This window comes from Homalodisca vitripennis, chromosome 3 (genome assembly GCF_021130785.1).
Source record: "Homalodisca vitripennis isolate AUS2020 chromosome 3, UT_GWSS_2.1, whole genome shotgun sequence".
Classification (NCBI taxonomy): Eukaryota; Metazoa; Arthropoda; class Insecta; order Hemiptera; family Cicadellidae; genus Homalodisca; species Homalodisca vitripennis.
Genome location: NC_060209.1, coordinates 110654946 through 110682252, shown reverse-complemented (window position 1 = coordinate 110682252; position 27307 = coordinate 110654946). Strand labels below are relative to the sequence as shown.

At 34.2% G+C, this 27307-nt stretch overlaps 1 protein-coding gene across 1 annotated transcript; it reads right to left on the bottom strand.

Moving 5' to 3' along the window:
• Positions 1–1661: 1661 nt before the first annotated feature.
• On the bottom strand, positions 1662–24545 carry LOC124357297 (transmembrane protein 50A-like). The gene is made up of 4 exons (XM_046808957.1): positions 24229–24545; positions 13090–13196; positions 6797–6960; positions 1662–2539 (listed from the first exon to the last, which is right to left on the bottom strand). Exons 1-4 carry the CDS (start codon positions 24319–24321, stop codon positions 2433–2435), a joined length of 471 nt encoding a protein of 156 aa, XP_046664913.1. The 5' UTR covers positions 24322–24545; the 3' UTR covers positions 1662–2432.
• Between the last annotated feature and the right edge of the window lie 2762 nt (positions 24546–27307).

The following is a 27307-nucleotide window of genomic DNA, read 5'->3' as shown; positions in this document are numbered from 1 at the left end:
TTACACTTATCAGTTCAACAGTGATATGCCTATTGTCCTGAATTAACGTAACAATCCGAGATTCGAGAGAGGAATTCCCAACTTCGACCAGCCGTCGCAATGTATTGCCCATCAGAAACTTTTATACAGCCACTTTTAAACTGTGCTACCCATTTACAAACGCTTTATAGATTCAAACAATTGTCTCCGTATACTTTTAACTTTCTTTCATGGATTTAACAACCTTTCTCACCTTCCACGACTAAAAATCTGATCATGGCATTTTGCTCTTCCACGGCTCAATTTTCGAGTGGACTCGCCATTGTTAACTGAGTAAATTTGAGGCTATGTTTACAAAATATGATTAAATAGCTGATCAGATGTCATCACAAGGTTGCCAACTTTATGTTCTGACCACTAAAGCCCAAATATGCAATATATAAGGTCAAATCCTAAAAACAGTCACCGACATCATGCACAAGGAAATTTCATTACGACAACGTATACTACCTCAAAACTATCTTAGCGGGAAGAGAGTGTACATCTTGCTACTAACTCAGAAGAATCATACAATAATTTGTTAAGAAAGTGGTCACATGTCTTGATGTAGCTTGCCCAAAGAAGGCAAGGCCAGAAACAAGAACAATGAAATTACTATGTAGTCTTTTATTTCTGATACCATTCATGGATATGTTTTAATAAAGTAATACTGATGGACTGAGACATAAAAACTGTTATTTTTATATGACAATACAAACATTTCTTGTACGAATGAGTTTTTGTTTTTAATTTAGATTACCTCATAATTTTTCAAATACCATCATTTAACATTAAAGAGAATTTTATAATTTTTACAATGATGTATAATTTATAACAGTTTTATTCACATAGAGTTGTTAAAATAATATAAGCGTGAAAGTGTTCTCTGGTGGAGCACTTGATCGATTTAGCCTGTTAGCGCCAATAATAAATAGAAGTAATTTGATCAGAAGAGGCTAAAATCTGTTGTCTATTCTTTACTTTTTTCAAGCCAATTGAATTTCACAGCAGGAGCCTATAAGTTTTTATACCCTGATACTGTTGGTGGGAACCACATAACACTGAGAATGCTTGAGGGTTTTATGCTGTCATGGCATTGCAAGTTTGCCTGGGATATACAGGGTGACACACATGAGACAGATGGTTTTTAAATGAGCAAATGATAGTCAATTTTCAAAATAATATAATTCTTTTGTTACTCAAAGTAATATCAAAATATATTATTTGATAAAACATCATTGGTGGCCTTCCACCTGAATACAGATTTGCAGCCTGTTCAGAAAATCATCCTCAACTCGAGTCAGAATACTTTGTTCGATTGATTTCCTCTTCTTAATTTTACCTATCAAGTTTAATTTTTTTTGTATATTTAGAAACTTGCTTATATTCCCAAATATTACTTAAATAGACGAGAGGTCTAACAGTTACGGGTTTTACCTGTTCAAGTGACAACACTATGTACCTTGTATGTGTTTTTGCTTTGTAGTTATCTGTAAAGTTAATAACATTCATTCTCATTCTTGGTTCCTCTTTAATTCTTTTTAGTTAAGATATACCTTATGTCAGAGAGCCTAGAAGTTTGTATCATGTACACACACTCCTCCGTATTGTGGAAATGGGAGTAGTAATATTATTATAATACATAAACTGAAACAAGTTTATTTTATTAATATAAATAAATATACAAAATAATGAGTGATACATCTAAGACTATCTAACATTAATTTAGATCAATATGATAAATTTCAAACGATTCTATTATAGAAAATCTTTAATGAAAAAATTAAAATTATTATATTTTTTATGAAGTTAACTAAAAAAAAATCATAAGAATAAGACTAGAAATAGCTCCAAATCAAATAGCCCTGTGAAATCTGTCACTTAAAACGTATCTTTTTTCAGAAATGGTTTCATTTATTTAAGTGTTAGGGCATGAATTATTTTATTAATCTCAAACTCAATACAATTTAGTGTATAGGTTTGAATTATTAGGACTAAAAGCTAAGAGCTTTTTAATGGACAGAGAAGTCAGCAGGCTTGCTTACCTCCTAGGGTCCACTTGTACAAGAAACATATAAATTAAAAAAAATTTTGCTTGCACTGCAAATTTTCTTAACCAGTTGGAAATGCTCTTTATATTGAAGAAGAATGCAGTGCAATAATCAAATCTGAATATATGTTCTTTTATTTGTTTCTTCCAAATCAGTGAACACTAGAGGAAAGTTTTCAAAACTGCTGATTTTTTTACCTTTAGATGTGAACATCAGTAGTCACATATATTTTATAGTAAAATGAGAAACAACATAGACGGTTTCCAATGTAACTATCAATACAAAACACCATTACAGAAACATTTAGATATAACCTAATAATCCATCCAAAGGTTGACAGCTCATTCTAACAGTTCTGCCAGCCTAACCCCACTGGTCCTCTGTGCGGCCGAACTTGTAGACTAAGGATCCTCCAAAAATGAAGAGGTTTTGTAAAAAGAGCCCTGTTCCAGCCCAGAAAGGTTTGCCAGCTGGAAAAAATATATTTAAAATTAGTTTATTGCTATGAATGAACTAACACTCTATATGACACATCAGAGAGTCTTGTAGAAAATTATACAGTACGTACCAATATTTTATAACAGGTCAAAGTTAGTTTTGAAATAAGGAAAGAATTTAGTTAGCCATTTTAGGTAAATTATCAAGTTAGTGGAGAATATCAATAATTCATAATTGCCCAGTGGTCTCGGATCAGGATATAGCTAAAATAATCACAATCACTCCGAGTGTGAGAATGTGCGATAGCTATGTTTAATACTCACGTTAAAACATTCTTGATTAACATGTTTGTTAAAAACAGAAATATCAACAAAATGTTAAATAGTTAAATTTAAATATTAAAATATTTATAATTTTTATACAATATGATAGGTGTATTTTTTATACTGGAAGCAGTGAGCATGCTGCTGACATGTTGCATGGTCCACAAGGTTCTCAAATATAGAAAACCACAGTATCTAAGCAAGAAACTCTTGTATCAGGGAGAGGTCTCTCAACAAAGCATGCACCAAGATATAAAGCTTCATTATTGTATCTTGTTCCTTTTATAGATAGGATGAAGGAATTTTTAATCAATACCAACTAGTTTGTGATTACAGAGCTGTGATTAACACTTTGTACCCTGAGCCCGAGTATAGGTTGGGCCGAGTCGGCAGTGCCTTTTACTGACGCCCGAGTATAGCTCGGGTCGTGTAATTTAATTGTATTATTTAGCTCAGTCATCTTATTTTTGGATTCAAACATTTTGATTATGTTCATTGGTTGTGTAAGTTCGTATTTGTTGGTTTTGTGATCCCTGGATCCCTTGCGATTTAGTAATGAACTACGTATATTTTTCGTCTTACTACAAGCGAGTCTAGACAGCTGATCGTAGGCGCCGCGGCTGATCGTCGGTACTGTCAGTTTGCTTTGTAGTGTTTTACGTTGTGTGTTGTTGTGAGTCTTAGTGATGTCTTACTAAGTTTTCTACAAATCTTGCCGGCAAATACTGAAGCAAATGTTATTATAATGTATTCTAAATGTGAATTTAACTGTTTGTAAATAATCAGAACTTTATTTTCTTACTGAATGAAGTAAAGGCAAATGCAAGCAATGTGAGGTTATCCGTGTGTTTTGTTTTGTATTTACACTCGCTTTGTTCTTTCTTCTCGACTTTCCGTTGATTTTCTTTTATATTCTTTACTTATTATTTTCGAGTTTAAATAATATGGGTGATGAAATCAAAAGTGATGGAATTCACGATCTTTTGTTTGACTCCGAGTCGGAAAATTACAATGATTTTGATACACACCTGGGACCAAATATTGATTTTATGAACAATCTAAAATGTGAGAGATCCTGTATTTGATTCAGACCATTGTGCTTTAAAAATTACCACACTAAGGCGAACTAACAAGCTATGTAGCAAAAACTTGTTTGTATTTTTTTACAAAACATTCAATATTATGTAATAATTTTATTTTGAAAATAAACTTTATATTTGTATACATTTAAAAAAAGTATGTAACTCTTCTTTAAAAAGATATATAGTATGAGTTTATAACATAATTACTGTAATAACACAGAATTTTTTAAAAGCATCATAAAACCCCAGGGAGCCACGCCGAAACATGTATTAAGGGCCCAGGGTACAAAGTGTTAACTTGAGTTGATTTGAAAACAATTGTTTGCTGAAATACGCTCATGAATGAAGGCATTTCTATTTATTTAGAGATCGTGGACTTGTAGTTTGTTCAAAACATGGTTATTGTAATTCCTGACTTATGTGTGTCACAACGCTTTAGTATGATTTGTTTATTTTACCTAGATTGTAGCTACGTATTAGGTTAGTTATCCATCTGAGGGAGAAAAATAGATTGCAGATCTCAAAATATATGTTGCTGATTGTTCTTATCACTGAATAATGGCAAATTGTCTGGAAAAATCCTGTTTCCTTCACAGTAAAACAAACCAAAACAATTAAACCAAACAACCAACACAAGCAGAGGGTTATAAATTGCAGAATAATGAGGGTGGCCAGCAGAGAGTGAAGTTAAAATGGATTTTTTTGTTAACCTTCATGAAAACCCGTTATTAAAACTGATCTAATGATTTTAGGTAGAATTACTGCTTGTAAACAATATAAATAAGAATTAAAAAATTTAATTATATTATGTAAGTTTATTTCAATAATCATCTGCTTTTCTGTAAATAGTAATCCTGCAGATATCATGAAAGGTAGAATAGCAAGCAGTGTGAGTTATCTAGACCCAGTTTGTATTGTTGGGGAACCTTTCAGTGTTGTATATAAATTATTAGTTTAAAATATCTCATAAAAGCTTAGGTTAAGTTAGGTTTTGCAGAATCTAGTGGCAGATCCACGATAACTTGTAGTAGTTAGTTCTTTGGAAAGGTGAGCCTCTTCTAGTTGTGACTCTAAGAGGTTGCAAACATTGATTACACTATATAGAGGCAATACTATTAGGGAGTAATACGAGGTATGGCTATTAAATAACGGGACTGATATTGTAAAAAAATTTTTTTCATTTTAAACATAATTACTTATTATCACCTTCAATATACACCCCTTCTCTATCCCTGCAACGCTCCATGCGAATTTTCCATTGTTGAAAACAATGCTGAAAGTCATCTTCTGTCAACTCTTTCAGGAGTCTTGCCGCTTTTTCTTGAACAGCTTCTACGGATTCAAATCTCGTACCTTTCAATGCAGATTTCACCTTAAGGAAAAGATAAAAGTCGCATGGTGCTAGGTCTGGCGAGTAAGGTGGATGTTCTAACACTGGGATGCTGTACTTGGTCAGGAACGGCTTGACAGATAACGCGGAATGAGCTGGCGCATTGTCTTGGTGCAAAATCCATGATTTGTCCTTCCACATTTCGGGTCGTTTTTTTCTTACTCTTTCACGAAGTTTATTAAGTACTTCAAGATAGTAATGTTGATTAATTGTTTGACCCTCAGGAACCCAGTGAAGGTACACAATCCCATGAACGTCGAAAAAAACAATCATCATTGCTTTAAATTTTGACTTGCTCATTCTTGCTTTTTTGGCTCTCGGTGAAGTTGAGGTCTTCCAATGCATGGATTGGCGCTTCGTTTCCAGATCATAAGTAAAAAAACCACGATTCATCACATGTTATTATTCTTTCCAATAAATTTGGGTCATTTTCAGTGGCATTCAAAGTGTCAGAACAAACATTTTTACGAGCTGCTTGTTGATCAATTGTAAGAATTTTTGGTACCATTTTTGCACACACTTTTCGCATGTTCAAATTGTCATGTAAAATTTGCCGTACACATTCTTTATCAATACCTACAGATTCAGCAACTGTACGAATGCTTAATCGTCGGTCAGACCGAGTCAAATTAGCAACTTTTTCAACATTGTCTTCCGTTTATGATGTTGAAGGACGACCTGGCCGCGAATCATCTTCCACGTCTTGTTGACCATCTTGAAAACGCTTAAACCATTCAAAAACACGAGTCCGCAATAAACATTCACTGACACACTTCTTTTAGTAAATTATAGGTTTCAGTAGCGGTTTTTCCAAGTTTAACGTGAAATTTAATAAAAATTCGTTGCTCTATTATTACGCTAACCATTTTTCCGGCAAAACAAAATAACAACACTTACATAAATGAAGGTTATGACACAACGATGTTGTTTACAGAAACGAGACTAACTGCATTCTGAAGAGGAAGTCTCAAACTACACAGCTGTTGGTCATTGTTGGTTGGCGCATGCGCACTCGTTCTACTGCAGCATCAGTCCCGTTATTTAATAGCCATACCTCGTATTTCCTAAATCTATATTTTATTTGGTTTACATTGATCAAGAATATGATAATTTATGTACAACAATTAAAATGTTAAGATTTTGATCAAGATATCCATTATTACATTTTAGCAGAATTTCAAACGTTTGTATATATGGATGTTGGTATTAAAAGGATATAAATAGTTGACTGAAAATAATGGAAAAGAAACATAACACACATTATAAAAAGCTAAACAACTCAGAATTATGCTTAGCAAAATGAAATTCAGACATAGTTAATTTGAGCATTTTGTCAACTAACCACAAATATGTTGTCAGTGCAGGTTTTTAAACTTCAACTATTTAAGATATACATCATACAATTGTAAATATTTTGTTAATTTGATTTCATTTATATGGTTGTCTTACAAATTAATAATTCTTGGTATTGTCATCAGTAGACATGCTACTTACAACTGGATGTGACGAAGTCGGCAAACAGAATCCAGCAGGATGCAATTACAGCTGCAAACCCCAGCACAAAGCCCATGAACAGCCAAGCTCGAGCCCCTCGTGGTCCCATACAACCCCCAGAGTACGAGTCCCCTCGCACTTGGGCATTAGAGACAGCATTGATCCTGCAGTATTCCAAATTCAATTCAAATTCTTTACTGTCACAAATTTATGTAGCATACATTATTTTAATCCAGCACAGCTGGAAGAACAGGTGACATTGTAAAGGTATAAAATAATATTAGTATCAGTTATGAAGGATTTTCAAAGTAAAATGTATAAATGTATGAATTAAATATGTATAATGTTATTAAATTATTGTGTCACATAGATAACAGAGCAATAATTCTTTTCTTTTTAACATATCTAAAACTGATTTTAAATTTATAGCCTTTTTGGATTGATTTCAATCTGGTAGTTCTGTGATTTAAATCAATGTTCTGTGATCTATTCTCTGTGGTAGTATAGTTCTTCTAATTTAACATCTAGTAAGAAGTTATGTACTAGATAATTTTATAAGCTGAGTTCTTGTACGCTATTGTTTAAACTATGTATATGTCACTTAATTTTCGAGATATTGACACTTTTTTGGAAACCACAAAATAACTATTTTAGATGTATATTTCATGCACTCCTGCTACAAAACGTGGACTTTTGTTATTATGTTATCTTTAAATTAAAGCCATAATGTCAGGAAATCCGGTTAAACTAAAAAACAGGTGAATGCCATCACCATTACCTCATTTAACTAAAAGTAATTTGTATTTTAAGGTACTTAAGATAATGAATCTTCTGATTCAATTATTTGTGCTTTCAAGAAAAAAACCCTTCACTACACAGACATGTTTATTTAAAAACATGTTCATGATGTGGGGATTTAAAAATGGTAGAATAATAATATTTACCACTTTAGTAATAATAGTTTTTTACATTCTATTTTAAAATTAACACTTAAATTGTTATTCACAGTCTTTCAGGCAGAAGCCATAGTCATTATAAAGTGGGCTAGTGAGAATTATCTGCGGTATAGGAGTAAGATGATTAGCATTTTCACAGATAGCCAGGCAGCATTGAAGGCGTTGGACTCTTGTGTGTTCAACTCCAAACTTGTCTGGGATTGCTATCAAGTCATTTCTTCCCTTGCCAGAATCAACAATGTGACTTTTTTGGGTTCCTGGTCATGAGGCGATCGCTGATAACGAAAGAGCTGATGTCCTAGCTAATTTGGGCTCAGCGTCCAATATGATTGGACCTCAACCTTTCTGTGGAATTTCTAGGTGTGAATCATTTGGGGCTGTTTCAGAATGGGTTCACACTGAACATGGGTGAAGGTGGAGGCTGCATCCGAGTCTGAGAATGCGCAGAATGGTTCTACAGTCGCCTTCCCGTAGGGAGGCATCTGACCTTCTCTCACTAAGTAGATCGATCGGTGTCTTCTCAGGTTATGGGTCTAATTACGAGACATGGTCACTTAAGAAATCATCTTCACAGAGTCTCCTCGGGAGGATCCGCTCTGTAGACTGTGTGACAAGCAGGAGGAAACTGCTGAGCACCTGCTCTTTGACTGCACTGCAATAGCAAGGGAACGGTATGCCATCTTTGGTAGTTAGGACAAAAGTCGTGAATTTCCCCAGAAGGATCTGGTCAGTTGTTTTCGGCATTTTGTAGAACTATACAATAGACAATGATTATTATGAGCACTAGCATTCTATAATGGCTATGACTTCTGGCTGGAAAAAAGTGTGATAAGGACCAATAAGAACCATAAGTTTGATGCATGGTCTCAATCCCAAAATCCCAGCATCTGTACCACTTTTTGTTTTAAAGCCATCCGTACAGCATTGAAACTCCGCTAGTGGAAGAGGTTTTTTTTGAGGCATCTGATAAGTGATCATGTGCAAAGTATTCTCCTGAATGAGGATGTTAATTTTCAATGCCTTCTCTTACAGCTTGAGGCTGACCAAATACAGTGGCACTTGCCATAGCACAAATGACAATGCCCATTTGGGATGAGTACGAGGCAGCAGTTAAGCTGTACCCAGCACATTTTGAAATGCCCCAGCAGCAGCAGCAAGGCAAGCCAATTTTTGGATACTAGTCAAACTATCTACCCTGACCTCCACTTTTGGCCACCGGACGACAGCCCTAAACATTAGCGCAGGTCTAACCATGGAGAAATAAAACCAATACAGAAACCTTGGTCCCCAAAGTCCCCAAGACCCACCTATCACACGGTTTGATGCTTTTGTTGGTGAACATTGTTAACGATATAATGTGTTTTTAGATTATAAGTACCAGTATGTATGAAATCAATAAGTAACATTATTTTGATGAAACATTACATTTATTTTACAAAATTATATATGAACAAAAATCATGTGAAATGAAGAGAAATACAATGTTGAAGAATTGTAAAAAGACAGTTTTTGGTAATGGTTTTGTTTTGAAGAGTAGGTATCCAAAGTATGGTAAATCTCAAACTTCCGGGTGTAATGAATGATTATTGGTACATGTCTTGCAAGAGTATATGGTTTCTTTCCTCAGGCCTTTTTCAAGACAAACCAAACAAACACCTCATAGTCCCCTTCAGTCACTTCTCAATGAGATGCGGGTTTTTGTTGAAGTGTGCAGCACGTGCTGCTCCTTTTCCATGAGTGGGTTGACCGCAGCAGCCTCGTCTGCACGGTGGTTGTGCCAGTTTGCTTGCAACATGGTCCCTCATCTAAATTTTACATGTATTATGTTTCTTCAAGTTTTGTTTTAGTGCCTCTTTGTACAATACATATAGGAGTTTACAATTCCTATCTCCAACAGCCAAAACAGGTTGTGCAATACCACTTATGTGTCTGTTGCAAAAGGGATGATATAATGACACGATGATGGTATAATGAGATGATATATAGACTATACCACTGCTCCCATATTATGTTTGGTATAGTCTATTTTTTTGAATTCTAAATTCTAATATTGAATGCCTTTGAACGTGATAGTGCTCTTGCCCACAGCCACAGAACTGCTGGAATTGTAAAATAATTTGTACATCTTGCTGTTATGGTCAATCAGAGGCTGTATGAAAAAGCTTTATGTTTTAACACCATCACAATCGTGGTTGAAGTGCATTAGCAAAAAAAATTTAGAAAATTAATTTTTGGAAAATACATCGCTAAAGAATTATATAAGAGTGATTCCCATTTTATACTGGTTTTCTCCTATGGAGGTCATTGGAGTCAAACCCTTATGTATGATTAGACCAAGGAAAGCTTTTGCTAATATGCATTCCATCATTTCAGTCTTGAGTTGAGTGAAATATCTGTGTGATGAGTTTTTTGTTTACATTCAATTTTTTTATATACAATATATTCAACTATTTCTTAGTTGAAAAAAGGTAGATATAAAGGTTCTGATATTCAATTTTTATATCAAAATCAAAAGAAATAGGTAAGTTAGGTTCCTGGATTACACTGTAAATAAATATTGTATGGCCAGGACCTCAATCATTATCAGTTACCTCAGTCCAGAGGTTTTTCGTAGGCCTATTTGAGAATGATGCTTGACTATCATCTTCCAAATTAGTTTCACTCTCACTAAAATTGTGCTAAATAATGTCCTATTATTCACTATTACTCAACTTGGTTAACTACACTCAAAAACATAACATTCATAACGTCAAGAACAAAATTGTCCTAGTTCTGTTCGTCTGCATTAGCCATGATGATGAGAATATTTTTACAATGTACGTCAAATATATACAAAGTTTTAAAAACAGTTGATGCAATATACAATGTTAAAAGGAAACACCCAATGAGCGGGAATGACAGAGCTAGAGTGCAAAACAAGCTTCATGTAATGACAGAGAGTACACTTGCTATAGGAGCTTCAAGAAGCACGGCCGGCACGGAACACAACAAAGAAACAGCTGCTGTCGGTTGGTACTCTCTAATGTTCAGTTTGGACATTAGCAGTAAACCATAGGCGGCAAAACTAATGTGTGCTGTCACCAAGACACAAATTCGACAATTATTATGATGCCTAATATTTTAAAAGTAGTTTGCAGAATAACTCGATTTGAGCGTTATAGAGATTTCAATGCTTGTGAACTAACTCGCTTATGGCATTCAAACTCCACACTTTTTAAAACTATATTTTTTTCAGATGTTCTGATATCACAGAAATACTATGACAAAAATGACACGTACTGTGCCACCGAGAGGCAAAACAAGAAGACCAGGGTAAGGTCAACAAAGTATGTAATTCGGAGCGTTCAAGTCTAGGTCTGTTGTTGTCATTGTTTCTTCACCCTATTTTGCCGTATCAAAGTTACTGTGTAGGAATGTGAAGGGAACAGGATTTTTCTGGACATTTGCCATCGTTCAGTGAAACAAGAAATCAGTAACACTACGTTTCGAGATCTGAAATCTGATCTCTTCTTCAGGTATGTATTAGGTTAGTTCTTTACCTGAAGAAGAGATCAGATTTTAGATCTCGAAACGTAGTGTTACTGATTTCTTGTTTCACTGAACGATGGCAAATGTCCAGAAAAATCCTGTTCCCTTCACAATCCTTCCATCGTCAAAAATAACCTTCAAACAAAGAATTGTGTTGGAATGTCATCTTATAGAAATAATTTCGAGCTATAGGTTCACATTAATAGAATTTGATGTTATACAAAGTCTTTTGTTTCTGCCTGGAATGATCAAAACTTCATTTTATGGAGGTTACCAACCACAGTACATTGTGTTATAAAGTTAATTTTTACATTGAGTATTACAGGGAATTCAAGGGGAGATATACATTTTCGTGCTACCGAGAATGTTATGTTATTAAGGTTCGTGCTATTGACGTTTCACTGTATCTATATTAATACTAATACCTGAAAGTTTAATACTGTAACTGTAAATATAATCATGACGATTTAAAACTAAAATATGTCTAGTTTTTTCTAGATTCAAAATAATTGGTTAATAGCATAACAAAATTTTGTCACGTTTTCACCTTCAGTAATTTTTTTTTTAAGAAAAATTGTGATCATTAGCAATACAGCCATATTGGTATACCATCAGGATATATTACAATGGAGAAATATTTACTTTTAAACAAATAATTTACAGTTGATCTAAGAAGATAAAATCAAGAATAAACAGTGGAACAGTGGAGCATACTATTGATCACATCTTTTACTTAATCCATTGTTACAAATGACGTATATTGCCCATCATCAGTAAGCGTCTGTGTAATTACCGGTGACAGGCACTGCCCATCATGCTAAGTTCGTAATGTTTGAGTCAAAAAATATTCCTGATATCGATTAGTTTTGCCATTGTCTACACTATTATAACAATGGTCATAACATCTTCGATTTTGAAGCTGGTCGGCTCTTTCGAAATCGATTGTTGTTTACTGTTTTATCTGTTTATTATTTGTTTTGATTAGTTGCCATTTAAAAAGTACATCACGTTAAAATTACGTTCTTCTTACCTGAGAGGTTTACTAACTTTGTGAAGAACATAATCAATGACAGTAAAAAATAAAATGAGTGATGGTAACGTTGATGTCAAAATGTTAAGTGAAAGTGGCAACGAAGAAATTAAAAAAAGTTATGTGACATGGTTTAACCTTCTAAGATTAGTTAGGCAAGCTAATGATCCACATAATTTTATTTTTAGTGGTAGGTCTGGTACATATCTAATTGTTGCTAGACACTTAAAATACAACTTAAAATCTAAAATAATAAAACACAATGTTAACATCTTATATGATCCTGTAATATTTTTTATTGAGCGATAACATCCATACAATGATTTCCATTGCAAAATGAAAATTTAATTCAGTATATGCGGATAAAAATATTTTTATTTTAATTGGTAGTCAATAGGATAATGAAGAACCTCCAGTTAGATTTTGTTATCTGCCACCAGAATAATTTTTTTTGTAGAAAGGAATGGTTCAGTAAATTTGTAATCTGTGATAGTTCTCTCAGACGTTTGTGATGTGTATCAAAGGATATTTTCAATTCACTCTAAAATAGCCAGAGGCATTAGTGTTGGCAATTTTTAAAATTATCAATACTTTTTAATCTTGTTCAAATAATTATAAAGACTAGTTATCTTGGTTTACATTTCTATTTCAACAAATAAAGTAGGAAAGAAACAGTTTAAATTTTGTAGACAGATATCAGAGTTTCACCAAACTTCCACTTAATTTGTTATTATCTAGTTTAGAATTATTAAAATAACAACTTTTACATCATAACTCACATAAATAGGGATATAGTTCCAATAACTCCACATATGTGATATGCTCCGTTGATATTTTCTGGATATTTGGCATTAGCATCGATCATGAGCCACCAACCAGTGAAGAACTGTAAAAAAAATATAATAATCATTAATTGGTACACTTTCCATAATTGTTTGTGCAGAGTTTAGTGCGAGTATTACATAATAATACCGATAAAATTGCATCAAATTCCACTCAAATAAAACATGTAAGCATCAAAGTGTTTGTTAACTATACCCAACATTCTCATGCATCTCAAATTGTCTCAAAAGAATAGTTCACCAGCAATAATTGTCACCTTATGTTAAATAACTAATCTTCTGATCAAATTCCAATTAGGATTCAGGTCTTTCCACAGTACCAATACAGACTTACCAAATTTAAAAGAAAACTAAAAAACTATTTGATTGATTTAGTTTTGTATTCAATAGAGGAACTTGAATATGTTTAGTAATTTTACATATATATAAGTAATGTATGACACTATTTGATGTACCTTATTGTACAACTAATGAATAAAGAATTATTGACTGATTGATTGACTTATAGAAAATGGCCAATGAAATCCATTTGGAATTGACGTGATACTAGTGACCAATTTAATACCTTCTGACTTTTAAAAAGCCTTGGACTACATATACTGCCCTCTTCTTGTCATAAAATAAAAGAATTGTGATTTTTCCCATGGTTGTACTAACTGGATTAAGTCTTGTCTAACTGAACTTCAACAATGTGTGTTTGGAAAAAAATTAAGTTGACTGGTTTTCATGAACTTTTTATTTATACCCAATCATTAATGCATTACTACTGAAAAGCAGAGAACTTTAAGAATGAATTTTGATAGTCAGAATTGTGATTGATAGGTTTTTAGATCTTTTGTTTATTTTTCCGGTGATTTGACACTTGTTAACACTCGCCAAAAATTCGATTGGCCTACACAATATCAAAATGGCTAAAGGAAACTTGTGCTGTTGTGTGTGTGTGTGTGTGTGTGAGGACAGATTTCTATTTAGGACATTGGCCAGTAGTGTAAACCTGTAACATGATACTACTATTAACAACAACATTTTGTAACTGTTAGATACTATTCTAACTTATAGAATGTTTCTTTCACTACAACAACATGTTTTTTCTTTCTATTTTTGGAATAAATACCTACTAAAATAAATGTTTCTTCAAAGATGTCTCACAGACACTGTATGGCAGAAAACTAAAATTTTAGAAAGAATACTTTTATAGTAAATTGTAGACACATTTACTTGCAATTGATCAAAACATACATATTTTTCAAAATTTATTTTATGTTTGTGTTTTATAAATGTAAACTAGGCTACCGATTTCCTGTACCAGATACAACTTTTAATTTTCGTTTATTCTGCCCTCAAGTTCAGATTATAGGCTATAAATGTACAATAAGCTAATTATAGAGACAAACAAAGCTGTTTTTTACATCTTTTATTACATCTTTCAGAACTTTTCATTCAAAGTTCATAGAGTTCTCAAGTTTTTACCTCAAGAGTCTTGCCCATAAAAAAGTTAAGGATTTCTCATTTAACGATTTAAATGTTTTTATAATTAAATATAAATATAAACATTTATATGTATTTATTAAGAGATTGCACACTAATAAAATAAACTGACAAAAACATAACCTTAAGACTGTTAAATTTAACTTTTTGTTTTTTTTTATTTATTTAACCCCTACTTCTTTTGCTTAAGTAGCTATTGATATAAATAAACGTTTGATTTACAATAATTGTTATTGAGTTATTTGTCACATACAGGGTTTCATGGATTATACTGCCATGGGCACATAAAAAAAATTATATCCAACATAGGAAAAATTGAGATACATATTAAATTTAAATTTATACAAAATAGGTTTCAATTTTGAAACATTTTGAATCATAAATTGGGTAGATCTTACTTGAGTTCAAATCCAGTTTTACTTTGTATGTTCCATTGACACTTATTCATCTTCCAATCATCCTTGTCGGGTTAATGTAAATTTAATATTGGTAGTAGTAATCTTTGCAGATCTGAGAGTTCTGGTTGTCATCTAATATTCAAGTGTTCATCATCTAGTAAATGTCCTTTCTGTTCTTGGATTCAAAATCGAGATTCACCAATTTAATACAAATAATAAAAGTATTATTGTATTTAATAACTCAAATGTTTATTAACTTTGATGAGAAAAGCTTCTTCTCCTTCCCCTATTAAGCCATCCTTCAAAAGAATAAAAATTCCATTATTGTAAAGTCACCAGCTGATCTAAATTCACTTTATAACTCCAGGTGTTGTAAACTTACTTTGCATAACAATCTCCTTGATATTAAGATTTAATCTATTCTGTGGTATTTGGTCTAAAGAAATTATATTTTTTATCTAATGATTCAATTTTACAATATTTTATGTATTTCTATCTTATATGTATGATAATTTGTGTTATGTTAATTTTAACTCTAAAACAGGTTGCTAGTTTTTCTTAATTTTAAAATCTATTAATTTATATATGTTTATTGTAAGTTATCAAAATTACATGGGTGTATGTGCTTCTTCTTGTATGGATTCCTGTGCATGTGTGTACTTGTGTGGTATAAACTCCTAAGTTATTTATTAATCTTTTATAAACAAACATAAAATAATATGAACTATTAACTTTTCAAAACAATACTGTAACAAGACATTGAATATTTTGAACCCACAATTAGGTAGGTACAAACAAAAACAGTAGTTACAATTAGGTACATAGAAATCTGCCCATTCCAATCGGCCTCGTGACAGGATTTCCGGGAAATTTTTTGTATGTGTATGTATATGTATATATATATATATATAATATTAATTTAAATTTGAGCATATAACAATTATAGTATTATACAGTACAATATCTACTCACTCATTTGATAGATTGTCTTCAAATCAAATCAAAAACATCTTTATTTACATGATCATCAAGATACAGTAATGGTGTCAAACAATACAAAGTGATATTAAATAGTAGTTATAAAATTTAGTTATATATGTTAAAAATGTCTTGATCAGCCTTCTTCCACTGCAGGAACTCGTCAAGGCTGTAGAAAGGACGCTGCAGTAACCATTCAGTCAGGCTTGATTGTAAGCTTTTTCCCTGAGTGCGTCTTATGTCTGTTGGTAAAAGATTGTAAAATTTTGTTCCTGAGTATGAATGCTTCTTCTCGTATAGGGTTGTCCGATTTAGAGGCAGGATATAGTTTGAAGTTGTTCTTATTCCTTAAGTATGTATATCTTGACCTTTAATATGCATGCTTCCATCAACATATAACACTAATTCCCTGATGTAAAGAGCTATTACTGTCATAATTTTCAGGCCTATGAATGCTTCTCTGCAGCTGTCCCTAGCTTGTAGCCCATACAGGATTCTTATGGCTCTCTTTTGTAGCAAGAGGATACGGTGTAGGTTTCCTGCTGAGGTTCCACCCCATGCAAGGCCATATCTTATATGAGATTCTACAAGTGCGTGATAGGCAATTTTTGAAGTAGCTTGATCGGTTGTCTGTTTGATGCGCTTTAAGGCATACAGTGAGGTGTTGATTTTGGTGGTAATATTATCAGTGTATTTGTTCCAGGACATGTCATTGTCAATGATGACTCCTAGGAATGTTGAATTGTTCTCCCTCATCATTTCTGGCAGTGCTGCAACTAAGTCTTTTTTCTTACCAAAGGCTATTTGTTTGGTTTTGTTTTCATTAACTACTAAGTCATTGAAGTGACAGTACTGGTAGGCCATATTGAGTCAAATTAATGACAGCTAGGATATCTACAGATTTCTCAGCTAGTAGCAATGTTGTGTCATCTGCGTACATTAAGGGCGTGCAGTGTTCTCCCAAGTATTGAGGCAGGTCATGGGTAAAAAGAATAAATAACACAGGGCCCAGTACTGATCCTTGAGGAATGCCCCTATTCGTTGGTAGAGGAGGTGATCTGATCTTCTTTACTGTTCCCTTGTGTATCTGCCTTAACTCAACAACTTGCTGGCGTCTTTCAAGGTAACTTTTAAACCACATCAAAGCTTGACCTTTGATACCTAGTTGTTGAAGTTTGTTTAGTATCAGGTTATGTCCGAGGCATTCGAAGGCCTTGCTAAAGTCAATTAGGATAGTAGTCACCAGGTTTTTCTCTTCTAAGTTGTCAATGATAAATTCAGCAAACTTAATTAAGGCAGAGGATGTGGATCGTCCCCTGATAAAACCTTGTTGCTCTACAGGGAGAAGGTTGTATTGTTTGCAGTGGTCTATTAGTCGAGTGAGTACAATTTTTTTGGCCACTTTTGAGAAAGTTGGTATGAGAGAAATTGGTCTGTAGTTACTTACTTCTAATTTGCAGCCCTTTTTAAACTTTGGATAGACTTTACTTAGTTTTAGCGCTGATGGGAAGCATCCTTGCATCAGTGATTTATTTATTATGTTTACGAGTGGAGGTATTAGTGTCACTGCAATGTTTTAGTAGTTTTGTTCATATGTCATCTAATCCAGAGGAGGTCTTAGATTTAAACAATTTTATTACAGCTTTGATTTCAGTTTCGTCTGTGGATCGCAACTGGAGCATGTCATGTTCAAATGTTTGGGTTTCTGAAACATTATGTCTGTGCGGCACTTTTGGCGCAGAAGCCAGAGTCTGCTCAGCAACACTGGTGAAATAAGTATTGAGATAGCATGCAATTTTATTGGTATCTTTGGTCTTTGGTCTTAACTCCACCAACATTTATTTCCATCTGGGCGATTTCAATGTTTTTACTTTTCCTTTGACTGTTTATTGTTTGCCATGCAGCCTTTGATTTGTTTTCTGCCTGTTTTATATAATCTGCTGATCCTTGACGTCTAAGTGATTTAAGTTTAAGGTCATATTCTTTTTAGCTTCCACCATTTCTATCTTGATTTCATCTTGTCCAGCCAACTTATAATGCCTCAAGCATCTAAGATAGACTTGTTTTAAGCGGTTGGTTTCTTCATTTACAAATGTTAACTTTATTTTCTTTTTAGTTCTTATGTTTTTAACAGGGGCTACCAAATTCATGATTGTAGTTATTCGTGACAGGAATATGTAGGCTTCTTCGCAGTTGGAGCATAAAAAACAGAACTCCAGTCTTCTTTTTTAGTTCTTCTTTAATGGAGTCCATGTTTCTCTGGTTAAAGACTCTGCCCATGGTGCTGGAGATACAGGGAAAGTTTCCTTGGATTTGAAATTCACAGAGCTGGGCTGTGTGGTCTGCAATGCCGGCATTCAACACTTTTGTTTTTAATCTGGTGTGCTGATTTGAGCAGATAAAGTCTATGGAGGACATGGAAGTGGGGGTGATTCTTGTAGGAGGCAGTAGCAATCTTACTATGTTGTGGCTTTGCAGTGTCATTGAGCTTTTCTGTGTTCCTGTCAGGCTCTAAACTGTTCACATTGACATCTACCATAATTAGTACCGTATGTTTTTCGGCCCCCAGTTTCTTCTAGGGTAGATGAGAGAATGTCCAAGGCATCATCCAGTCGAGCAGTTGGTGTTCTGTAGACTCCCATTACAAAGAGGTGTTCTTTACCAAGTGTTATTAAAAATTACTAAAATTAAAAAATTACATTTTCAATAAAGCTGGCCAGTAGGTAAAGCCTCTTATTTTAACAAAAACTTTGTTACCTTGCCTGAATTTCGGTGACATGATCAAAATTGAAGTGATTAAACTTCAAAGGGTTGGCTGGTTTTTTGAAAACTGTTTTTAAAGCGAGGTTTGCCAGACTCATCTGTGTTAAAAAGTACAAATAATGTCAAAAGATGAAACTACTGAAATAAGCTTGCAGCACAAACCGCTCTCAAGACAGGCATTATATGCAGTTTTTGAGCTAAGAAAGTTCGGAAAGTGGACAGTTTTTAGGCGAGCTTTGGCTGGTTGCTCCTGTTAAAATGGTAGAAAGTTAACAGGTTTTTTTAGGTAAGCTTTGACTGGTTGCTTCTGTTAAAAATGGTGAAAAATAACAGTTTTTTAAGGTGAGCTTTGGGTGGTTGCTCCTGTTGAAATGGTATAAAGTAAACAGTTTTTTAGGTAAGCCTTGGCTGATTGCTCCTGTTACTGTTTTAAAAGTTCTTGAGGTAAGTTTAACAGTCAATTTACTTCAGCTATTCAGTCCATTAATGTTGAAGTAAATGTGCTTGGTTAAATGGTAGCCAAGTGCCGTGTCAACTGAGATATGCAGTACAGCAGCGGTAATATTGCTGTAGGTCAGCGCTGACTAGGTGTCGGGGTCAGTGCTCCAGTATCAGATGGCCAAGCAGCTGTGTGCCAACACTGAGTGATGTGGATGTTGTGTCTGTTTGAGTCAGGTGACGTGTGTTAAGCCAGTTGTGTTCGTCACAGCAAGAATTTTATTTTATTTTCTTGAGTGTTATGCTTGTATGAGTTAGTAACTTAAGTTATTAGTTACATGCATAAGAATTGTCTTCAATTATGAGATTTTTGGCTTGAGGTAATTCTGTCTTTTTAAACATCTTGAGATTAAAAATAGAATTTGTTTAGTCATTTTCAGTTTTTGTCGAAATATTAATAAATGGTTTTATTAAAATTTTATATTTTATAAGTGAGTGGACTTACGGTTTACCCAGGGAGGTTTGTACACAATTATAATAAAATTTGTTGGTTATTTACCACTTTTAATGCACTTTTTTCTGAAACCACTTCACTGTAGAACTATAGGCAGTCGGCCATGTTGGAAGATGAAGTCAACCATGTTGGCCAGTCGGTCTTGATGAAGAGGCACACACATACATGTAGAAAACACTATTTACAAACTATGTACAATATATTTGTTCATTAAAAGTGCTTCAGCTGATGGAAGTCTGCAAACCAGGGCACCGCGCACAATGCCACACTGCACGGCTCACAGACGTACCGAGTCTCGCGCCGCTTTTGTTCTCGCCGCGTTGTATTCTTGCACGCATGACATTGTCGACATGGGGCTGCCTTTTTTTCTGTGGGTGGTACATATGAAGGGAAGTGTCGGTCTGTCAATCTTGAAGGTTGTAGTCCAGGTGATGGTCGTCCACCTGTCTTTTGAGGGCGGGGTTTAAAGTTTTCCTCCAATAGTTGGTGCGTAATTGCCAAGTGGAACTGTTGTACGATAGGCTTATTTCCACTCTGACACAGAAAAATTGCATGTGAGTTCAAAATTGTAAGGTGTAGAAAAAGTTTTTTATACCATCTTTGGGTGCACCTAACGCTTTTACCGTTTACAATCATCATATCAGTTCAGTCAACTGGTCCCATATTAGAGTTATAATTATGGATACATTCTGGCTTTATCACATGCTCCTTGGTCTTGGGGTTTACTTTTCCGGTTCTAACCATTTTGTCTTAGTGTTGGGTGTTAATCATCAACACCTGCCTTTTGTCAATCCAACTGACCACAAAGCTTGTTCCATCGTTGCACACTTCTCTTTCACCAGTTTGCAGTTCTTCGGTAAACTCTGGCATTCCCAGTCTAACAGCTCTAACAATCCCGCAAGCGTTGGTTTTTTCTTGTTTCGGTATTTGAACAGATCAGGGCTACAATACCAATTGTCGATGAAAAGACAATGCCCTTTATTCAAGTAGGGTTGTGACAATTGCACCAGACTTCCTCAAGTTCTCTGTATCCAACACGTCAGTATCACTCCCTGTGTACACTATAAAGTCCAGAATATAGCCAATTTCACAATCACATATGGGAAATGTTTTTATACTAAACCTACTTCGCTTTCATGGAATGAACTGTTTGAAACCAAGCTGACCTTTGAAAATGAGCAGGCTCTCGACTACACACAAATTTCGAAATGGTCAAAAGTTGTGCGAATAGCTCTTTCTAATAAGATCAACAAGCCTTTTGATTTTGGTCAATTTACCATGAGCAGAAGGTGAAGTATTGTCTGAAAAGTGAAGTACCCGTAAAATATTTAGGTATTGGTTCTTCAATATACAGGGTGAGTCAGAAATATGGTAAAATATTTTAAGACGTGATTGTAGAGCTAAAAATAAGAAAAAAATGTTATATAAAGGTAGGTCCGGAAACGCTCCATTACTAAGTAATGGCTGGCAAAAGATTTTGCTTTGTTTTCAGTTCACCTGGTGAAATTAAGTGATTCTGAAAGGTTTTGTTCTTACTTTTTAACTTAAATAAGATGGATATATAAGGAAATTCACCTAAAAAATCAAATAAAACCACTCTAGAGGTTGTAGTGTGAACAGTTTTTGAGAAAAAGTATGAAATTTGCCAAAAATCGAATAACAAAAACACCGTCTTAAATGTTTGATGTCGAATAACATTGTTAAATGACCAATAAACAAATTGTTTTTCCTAATACAGATTGTAGAGAATTTAATTCTGAAAACAACCATAATAAACAAAGTTACAAAGCTCTACAATCACGTCTTAAAATATTTTACCATATTTCTGACTCACCCTGTATATGTGGAAACAATTTTGTTGCAATGGATCTGTAGACCAATTATAGTTCAAGTGAAATTTTCTTGTTATGGACCATCAGCATTGTTACAACTAAAAACATTTTGAACTCTTTTTTGGTCAAAGGTATCCAATTTTTATGCCTAGATTGTTCAGACGGGGGAGTGCGAGACACTGTAAATTGTTATTGTTTATTCGTCTCAGACACGATAACATCAATTATTTCGTCAGTAAATAGTTTTTAAAAAACATTCAGTTCTGTACAGGGGTTAGGATACGTTTTAATGTCAACAACACCACTCAATGCATTATCAAACTTAAAGATCTTGGGTGAAAAATTACTTGTTTTCCAAACATGAGGGTATTTGGGAAGCTTTTTTTGTATTTGATTTTTTGATTTCTTCTTTTTAGGCTTGAATGTTTTCACTTTCGGTTGGGTAGAATTTTTCATTTTGGGTAAGTTTTTTCTGTTTGGTAGATTTTTTCGGCCGTTTTGCATAACTAGGCCCAGCTGCTTCAATATCAATGTCATCATTTTCATAATTTTCCTTTTGAAGATCGGTATAAACTAGATTTTCAAAGACAGTTTCAGTAGGATCGTCAACACTTTCTTCATTTTCGGTTCCAGAGTAGGCCTATAAATTGGATTTTGTCTTCAGAATAATCGTCATATTCAATACCTAATTCAGAACTAGGAAGGTCAAGATACCTACGTATTTCACCCTCGTTCTCCATAGAAAAATATAACAGCCAATAAAACACACTGCAATAAACACTAAAACTCACACTACCATGTTTACAAAACCCGGCGATAAATACCCACTCATACAACGCACAATACCGTAACTTACATTAAAATCATAAAACCAATATTTAAGACTTTTATTGTTTTGTGAGGCCTTTCGATAGCGAGGCTATCTTCTTCAGACACATCACAGAAGTAAATACAAAATTATTCACACAACAAACAAGATTCACGTTATTAAACCATTGCCATCGTCCTACTGAATAAAACAATATAAAGTTTTGGGGGTACTTTGGGATTATACTGACCACACCCAGACATGAATCGTTATTTGACATTTTGCTTCTACTGATTACTAGATTAACGTGGAACAATATTTCGTCAATATAAAACAGGAATTGTCTTATCGCAAACCCCTCCCCATCCTCAGACAGAGGTCAAAGTCGAGCGGTCTAGTAGATAACGTGATTGCAGTCTCGCCGCCCGTTCAGCTGGTGCGTCGCTTTGTTGTAATTCTGTATTTTAAAACACAAAAATTCAACAAAAACAAACATTACCAAACAAAAACTAAACTCTTTATTGAAAAAAAAAAACACTAAAAACTTGTTTTTAATCTTGATCACACTCCGCTACCCAAAATGCGAGTGCCTCCGGCCATCAGCACGGGTGAAGGTGTTGCTGAAGCCCGCGCTGATGTCAACAAAAGAAAAACATCCCTCGAGATAGTACCTATCAGTAAAATATCAAGTTCTAGAAGAGTTGATCAGAAATATAAATTGAATTGTAATGGAAAGGCAATTATGTACCGTGCAAAAAATTTAATAGGTGATGCCGTGCGGCCTGCCATTATCGGGATTCTCGAGAAAGATAAGATAACAGCGACAACAATACCGATCACAATACCTGGAAATGCTTGTAAGTTTGTAATTTTGTAATTAAAGAGTTGTTTTTTTCGTTCTATCATGTTTGTTTCTATAAGTTTATATTTTTGTGTTCTTCATACTGGTGTGGTCGGTATAATCCCAAAGTACCGTTTTGGGATATGAAAATGACAAATGTTGAATTTTAAGACATAAAATGTGGAAATACTTTTCTTGCAAGATGGTCTAGGTAGTTACAGTAAGGTGACTGTACAATATTATTTTCTTATTTCAAGTTACATTTCTTATAAAGCAGTAATGACCATTTAGAATTTGACTTTTTACTGATAGGTACCACCTCGATGGTTGTTTATCCCCTATCAGCGCCTTCGCTACTGCCCCATGCTGATTGGAGACATTTGTGTCAGGCTGATATGAACTTTTTATTCTTAGAAAATCTAAATTAACAAAAACGTCTTTTATTTGTGTCAAATTATCCTGATTTCTGCATAATTGTTATTTTAGATATTCAAAGATGATGCAAGGGCCGACGTCAAAAGCAACCAATAGGAGGCTGATTGTGTTACAATCATAACAAGACGTGACGCCGGTAGAACAATGAAATAATACTACGTATGAGAAAATCTGTTCCAATGTCATGTTCAATCTTTAAAATCGATAATAATCATCTGATTATGTTGGTGTCTGCTTATTATACTGTAGCCTAAAAATTCATATATAAATTATAGTTCAAGCCATGAGGGCTTCTTAATGGACACTTCTAGGCATAGCCTATTCAAACACTTAGGGTGATAGAGTCAGCACATCTCCAAAGCCACTTTCTTTAAAATAATTGTAGTGATTATATTATTGACACCAATTCAGTTCTGAAAACTCCCTAGTCTATCTCTGAAAAATATAAATTCAATAAATTGTCTACAGTAATGCCCTGCAATCATTACAGTAATATGAATGTATAAAGATGGCTACAGGGTGTAAAATTAGATACGAAACAACAAATAAAATAAGAAACTCAACCTATTTTATTTAATTACCAAAAATCCTGCAAGGATGGATGATAACGCATTCCTCTTGTCACCTCCTTCAAACCACACACAAGCTGGTAAATTTTCAATACAACTTGTCATGATGGATTAGAGTAACAATGTTCCTATCACTAACGAATTTGATAGACTATGTAACAAATCACTCAAAAGCTGTGGTGCCTGTTTATTATTTGTACACTTTACTTTTATAGAGTCCTGGTTACCTTTGTCATGTATGATCAAATTGTAAATTTATGTAAGTGCTAGACAGACTATTGTTATTGTTCCTTGCGTCATGCGATGCCTGCCTAATGAGTGGTGAGTGTGTTCAGTGAGTACTGGAGTTATATTAAATAATTACTTCTTCTTCTTTCTTAGCTACAATACGATTTTTTCTCATTTAAGCCTCAGCGTCTTAGCTATGCCGGCTCCGATGTTCACTGGTTTTTTATTGTCAAAGTACAAGATTGGACCTCCCCGGGATTTGAACCCGTAATCAGTAATCACTCGGTTAGAGAGCCGAGACTATAACCATTAGTTTACCGAGGAGGACTACAATACGATTGTTATTGGGTAACATGGTTACAGAAAACCTTCCAAGAGATGGCATGAAGCGTTGATAATATAGTTATCATATCTGTACTAGTGACTTTCATTACCTTTTTCCGGCCATGTCTGGTTAAATCTTAAGAATTTTGTAAAGAGGTGTTTATGTTAGATGTGGCTTTACGACAACCGTCACAGCTTGGTAGCAAACCAATAGCGTCTTTACATCTACTATAGAGTGTAGACTTAACGATTACACCATAATACGAATGCCATCTCTATGCAGTGTGCTAACAACTGCTATACATGCAATGAATAAGCAACTCCTTGTAATATGACGGTCCTTATTCAGCGCCTTGACCGTGTATTTGTCCTAATTTAGCACCCCCTCAAACATATTTTCAGTAGTCATGATGAGCTCGATGCTCTCGCTTTACATTTACCTGTTTTACTCTTATTTCTTATTCCTTCCGCTATAGAAAATATTCCATGCTACAATGTCTAAAAATCCAACAATTGGTATCTTACGTTCATAAATTCACCATTTAATTCAATGAAATGAATTTTATAGCAATGTTTAAATAATATCCATAAAACTCTTTACATTGCCGTTACTGTCTAGAAGTATACTTTTATTTCTCGAAATGCTTGTTACTTCCCGTGTTGTTTAAAACTATGAGATCTTTACGTATATTCCATTTTTCCATAAGAAATTTGGAATATTGGTGAATAAAAATTTAAATAGCCAAATCAGCCAAGACTTTCTTATCTACGAACGATATGTTTTTTATTTATATAGATTAAAAGCAGAGTCGTTATTTGTTGGCTTAGTCAAGTAAGCTGTACTGACTTAAGTTTTATGTTTTTTACATAAATGTGACCATGTATTTTACAGCTACCAACAATGTATAAATCAAGCATATAATTTATGTAATTCCGCTCAATAAACTCAATAAATTACTCAAATAACGCCCTAATTACGACATGGAATCTTTTATATAGTGGTTATAACATTTACACATATTTTTTTAAATTCAAGTAAGTTTGCCAGTTAACATAGTTTAAAGGTAAGAGAAGAATTGGCTGTTAAGCACCTTATTACTTTTTGTAGAAAGAGTTTGAAATAATATATGATGACTATTATAATGCACGTATTAACAACTAAATAGTAGCGGAGTTGACGCATTGCGTGAATTGAATCCAAAGAAACATCTGCCAATTAATTGTCACTATTTTTTTCTAAGACAGCAACTCCATTAACACGAAAGATAGTTACCCCTTAACAATATCGTATTTTTTAATCTAAAGTAACACATTAACTAAAATAAAAAGCCTTTGAAATAAAATGCATAGAATGTTGACAATAATATAGTATTTATTTATATGCTTAGAAAGATTTTAACTGTGTGTGTGTGGTGTGTGTGTGTGTGTGTGTGTGTGTGTGTGTGTGTGTGTGTGTGTGTGTGTGTGTGTGTGTGTGTGTGTGTGTGTGTTTACAGAGTTTACAAAAACCTTTATTTCAAAAATTTACATAAATTTACAGTCAGGTGCTTGGAAGCACGTGTGACTTATTATTACAATATAATGCAATACATTAAACAAAATATACATACAGTTGGCAATTCAATGTTTTTTCCTTATTTTTATGTTTTCTTCCACCATGGTGCACAAATACTATACTCTTACTATCAGTCCATAACATATACTTAATTTACTACTTATTCAATCCAGATTTTAAAAAGAACCATCTCACAAAAACGAGGTAAAAAATTAACAAGCATAAATATATTAAGTTTTAACAAATAAATATATAAATAATAAAATATTAAATATCAATTTTGGCCAGAACACTTTCTATCCCCATGAACAACCCAAAACAGTAAGATCAACAAACAATATTTAAAATATCAACAAGCATAAATAAGTGTGTGTGTGTGTGTGTTTTTTTGTTTTTTTAAGCGAAGAGGGAGAAAAAAATCATCAAATGACGCCGCCGTCGAAGGGATAAACGGTCGGCAAGTGTGAGACTTTTACTCACTAAAAAAAACCGCCTCGCTCTCTCCGGCCTCTGGATCCCCACGGTACCGCCGTCAGGCATTACTTCGTGGGGAGAGAATTTAGCTTTCGCTCTTCCTTCTAGTTATTTCAGTCATTGCTTCTCTGCTTCTAGTCAGTGGTGCTATTGTTTTAGCACGTTCTCTCTCTAAGGCACGGAGGTATTGCAGCACTTCTGAGACATAAGTGCTGGTCGCGTCCCATGCTGTTTTTGATGACAACATCGTGTCAACTATGGTCTCTGGTTTGATATTCTGTCGAAGGACAGCGTTCAAGTCATTACGCTTCGTGTTAAAGCGGGGGCATACGAAAAACACATGCTCCGCGTCTTCCAGAACTCCTTGACAGGACGGGCATTCCGGAGAGTTATCGTGTTTTGTAGCGATAGAGATATGCTCGGAAACAGCCATATCCTGAAATCATCTGTGTCAGGTAGTAGTTGACGTCCCCGTGGTTTCGGTTCAGCCAGGCATCTAACCTTGGTATG

Coding starts and splice junctions, on each gene's coding strand:
- LOC124357297 (XM_046808957.1), bottom strand. CDS start 24,321: ATGACAAGTTGTATTGAAAATTTACCAGCTTGTGTGTGGTTTGAAGGA. Junction 6,961..13,089: donor GGAACTATATCCCTATTTAT/GTGAGTTATGAT, acceptor GGAATACTGCAG/GATCAATGCTGTCTCTAATG. Junction 2,540..6,796: donor CGACTTCGTCACATCCAGTT/GTAAGTAGCATG, acceptor TATTTTTTCCAG/CTGGCAAACCTTTCTGGGCT.